The sequence below is a fragment of the Salvia miltiorrhiza genome, chromosome 1 (assembly GCF_028751815.1).
Source record: "Salvia miltiorrhiza cultivar Shanhuang (shh) chromosome 1, IMPLAD_Smil_shh, whole genome shotgun sequence".
NCBI classification, from domain to species: domain Eukaryota; kingdom Viridiplantae; phylum Streptophyta; class Magnoliopsida; order Lamiales; family Lamiaceae; genus Salvia; species Salvia miltiorrhiza.
Window position 1 is genome coordinate 48,612,857 of NC_080387.1, and position 3,415 is coordinate 48,616,271.

Below are 3,415 nucleotides of genomic sequence, written 5' to 3' on the forward strand. Positions count from 1 at the left end.
ATTTATTATTTCCATTATATACCTTTTTAAGTTTATCTCTCTTTAGCTTAGCTTATAAGTTCTGTTATTCAAATATTTAAATAACTTGCAAGCTTTTCAGAAATTATATATATTATAAATTCTTAAAACATATTATAAATGATTGGAGTTTATAATTTTTTTAAAATTAAGCTTAGTCAAACATCTTTTAAGTGAAATGAGAAAGGGAAGGGAGTGGTCACATTTCAATAAAATTGTCATTGAGAGGGAGTGATTTGCAGCTTTGCATTGCCCCTAATTTGTCAATGTTGCGTGTCTTTATTTCCTAAAATAATTGAGATCGAAATCGATGTCATGATTGAAATACCAATTAGATATGATTTTGATTTGGTGTTTCTGTTTCTAATAATTATTTTCAATTTTTTCTATCAATTTCAATTCCTTATAATTTTGATTTTATAATCACTAGTTAGGGTTGATTATATTAATAATTTTATAATCATTATAATCATACTACAAAGAATTGGAATGACGTCTAATTGAGATCAGTAGTCAGTACCAAAATCTCTATCATTGCAACCGAAAATTCTACCACCAAATTACAATGTTGGTCCTTAAATAAATAATACCAACATTTTAAATTTGGAATTGAATTATTGTTAAGGATTACAGGTATAATTAATTAACGATATAAAGCGCAACAGCTTTCACTGTGAATGGTATGAAAGCGGGCCCCACCTTCTAATTTGCCACTGCCTTTAGCAATTTTGCGTGGAAAAAACAGCCCGCGCAGCCTCAGGTGGTTGAATCTTCGCATAAAAAACGAGATTCCACCAAAAACAACTGTCTCCAGATTTATTCGACTTAATTTCTTACATTTACAGAATGAAATAATAAAACAAACTCAATTTGAATAAATCTACAGAATTTGCTCAGAATCGATCAACATGCTAAAGATTTATATTTTCTAATTTCATACATCAATCACAAGATCAGATTTTTCTATTACCACAAACTACATTTTCCATCATCATGTCAATCACAATCTTACAGAAAACAATCTGCATTAGAAACTCAAATTATGAGAGGAAAAAAAAAAAGAGTAGAAAAATCAGACATCTCATTGAGTTGCCAGCAATCCACAACTAAAACTCTGGCCTCAAGGATGTATATATTAATAAGACTATATAAAAAAAAATCTAAACAACACCGTTTCGTCCAAATCCCTAAAAGTAGGGGATGAAGAACTAGTCCAATCAGAAAAAAATGGAGATCAATTTGAGAGCTTCAAACCCTAGTTTTGTGTAACAGCGGAGCGAAGGCGAAGGAGGAAGACGATTCTTTACAGGACAAGTGGTCCGAGCTCACGTCAGTGACAATGTTGATGAACTCGTCGAGGCTCAGGCCGCGGAACCGCTCCTCGTCGTCGTCGAGGAAGCTGAGGATTTCGGAGAAGAAACCGGGTTCGCAGGGGAGAACCAGGCCGCCGGTGGTTTGGAAGCCGAACTCCTCCTCCGCCTGGTCTAGGAGGGTGACGAAAACCGGGAAATTGAGGAACCGCGTCGGGATGACGAAACGGCTGCGCTCCGGTCCGACGTAGACGGCCAGCGAGCCGGAAGGGGTCCGGCACTTGGGGCTGCCGCCGGATTCGTCCGAATCGGAGGAGGACGACGAGAGGGAGTGGCGCGAGAGGCTCTTGGTTTTCCAGCGCTGCACAACCTGTCTTAGCCGCACGATTTGGGTGATCATGTTCACCTTTTTTATCGCTGCGGCCATTTTCACGATTGGTATAATATTTGAGTTTTAGAGAGAGAAAGAGAATCGATGAGAAGTGAAGAGGGGAAGAAGAGTTGCAGTGGAAGAGTCCTAAATTAAGTTGTGATGATACAGTTATCAAATGACTAAACTAGCCCTGCCTTGAATTTACTATGATATCCCTTATTCCCTGCCCCTCCCCTTTTGTTTTTTTAAAGGGAAAAGTATCAAATAAGCCCCTGTCGTGGTGGCCCTTTTCACGTCTGGCCCCCTATAGTCGAAGTGGTATCAACTAAACCCCTGAACTAATTAAAATCGAATAATTTCCCCCCTCTGACCTAACGCCGTTAAGTGTCCGTTAACGTTTGGGTTTAATTACACCCTCTAATTCAGGGGTGGATCTGCACCTTATTTTTTATTTATTTTTTTTATAATTTCAGCAACCCACCTCCGACATCAACTTAACCGCCCCCCGTACTCATCGGCTCCAACTTACACTTTGTCAGCTCGCACGCGCTCAATCTCTTGATTGTCGACTGCTTACCGCCGACATGCAGCAGCATCACCAACTCCAGATGTGGACCTGAATCGAATCCTGCTTGGTCCAAATCCATATCCGTATTTTTTTACTTAGGTCAGGATTCGGTCCAAATCTATTAGGTCCAAAACAACGAGATTCATGTCCAGATCCATTAGATTCACAGGTTCTCGAGTCCTGACCCGAAAAAGAGAAAAAAGAATGGATCCGGGTCAGGACTCGAAAACATGTGAATCTAATGGATCTGGACATGAATCTCGTTTTTTTGGACCTAATGGATTTGGACCGGATCCTGACCTAAGTAAAAAAATACGGATATGGATTTGGACCAAGCAGGATTCGATTCAGGTCCACATCTGGAGTTGGTGATGCTGTTGCATGTCGGCGGTAAGCAGTCGACGATCAAGAGATTGAGCACGTGCGTGCTGACAAAGTGTAAGTTGGAGCCGATGAGTACGGGGGCAGTTAAGTTGATGCCGGAGGTGGGTTGCTGAAATTATAAAAAAAAAAAAGGTACAGATCCACCCCTGAAGTAGAGGGTGCAATTAAACTCAAACGTTAAAGGACACTTAACGGCGTTAGGTCAGAGGGGAGAAATTATTCGATTTTAATTAGTTTAGGGGTTTAGTTGATACCCCTTCGACTATAGGGGGCCAGACGTGAAAAGGGCCACCACGACGGGGACTTATTTGATACTTTTCCCTTTTTAAAATAATAATAGTATTATTATTGTGGATTAAATAATTATGAAGAATTTGAGATAGCTGATAGACTTCAACTACGTGCCAGCGTCGCATATAGTGATCTATGTTTAATATGCAAAATAGATAAAAATAATGGACATTATTTAAGTTGTTACTACAAATAATAAAGCAATACATGTGATAACCATCACATTTGTAGATAAAAATATTAGCACACATTAGTTGATAAATATATTAGCATGTTCATCCATTCATTAATTTGTTTATGTTGGATATTATATTTATTATATTTTCATATTCTGTATATTGTGTAAATTTATCGAAAATTGCGGTATTTTTAAATAAGATATTTTTAAATGAGCGGTTTAATAATTATAACTAGTAAGTGACCGGTCGAAATTTGATGGGGTCTATTAAATATAAATTTATGAAATTATTA

At 38.0% G+C, this 3,415-nt stretch overlaps 1 protein-coding gene across 1 annotated transcript; it reads right to left on the reverse strand.

Moving 5' to 3' along the window:
* Positions 1-906: 906 nt before the first annotated feature.
* Positions 907-3,035, reverse strand: LOC130988660 (protein SMALL AUXIN UP-REGULATED RNA 51-like). The gene is made up of 2 exons (XM_057912570.1): positions 2,969-3,035; positions 907-1,935 (listed from the first exon to the last, which is right to left on the reverse strand). Exon 2 carries the CDS (start codon positions 1,753-1,755, stop codon positions 1,267-1,269), a length of 489 nt encoding a protein of 162 aa, XP_057768553.1. The 5' UTR covers positions 1,756-1,935; positions 2,969-3,035; the 3' UTR covers positions 907-1,266.
* Between the last annotated feature and the right edge of the window lie 380 nt (positions 3,036-3,415).

Bases quoted from the DNA above. Each gene is read 5' to 3' on its own strand.
- LOC130988660 (XM_057912570.1), bottom strand. From the start codon at position 1,755: ATGGCCGCAGCGATAAAAAAGGTGAACATGATCACCCAAATCGTGCGG.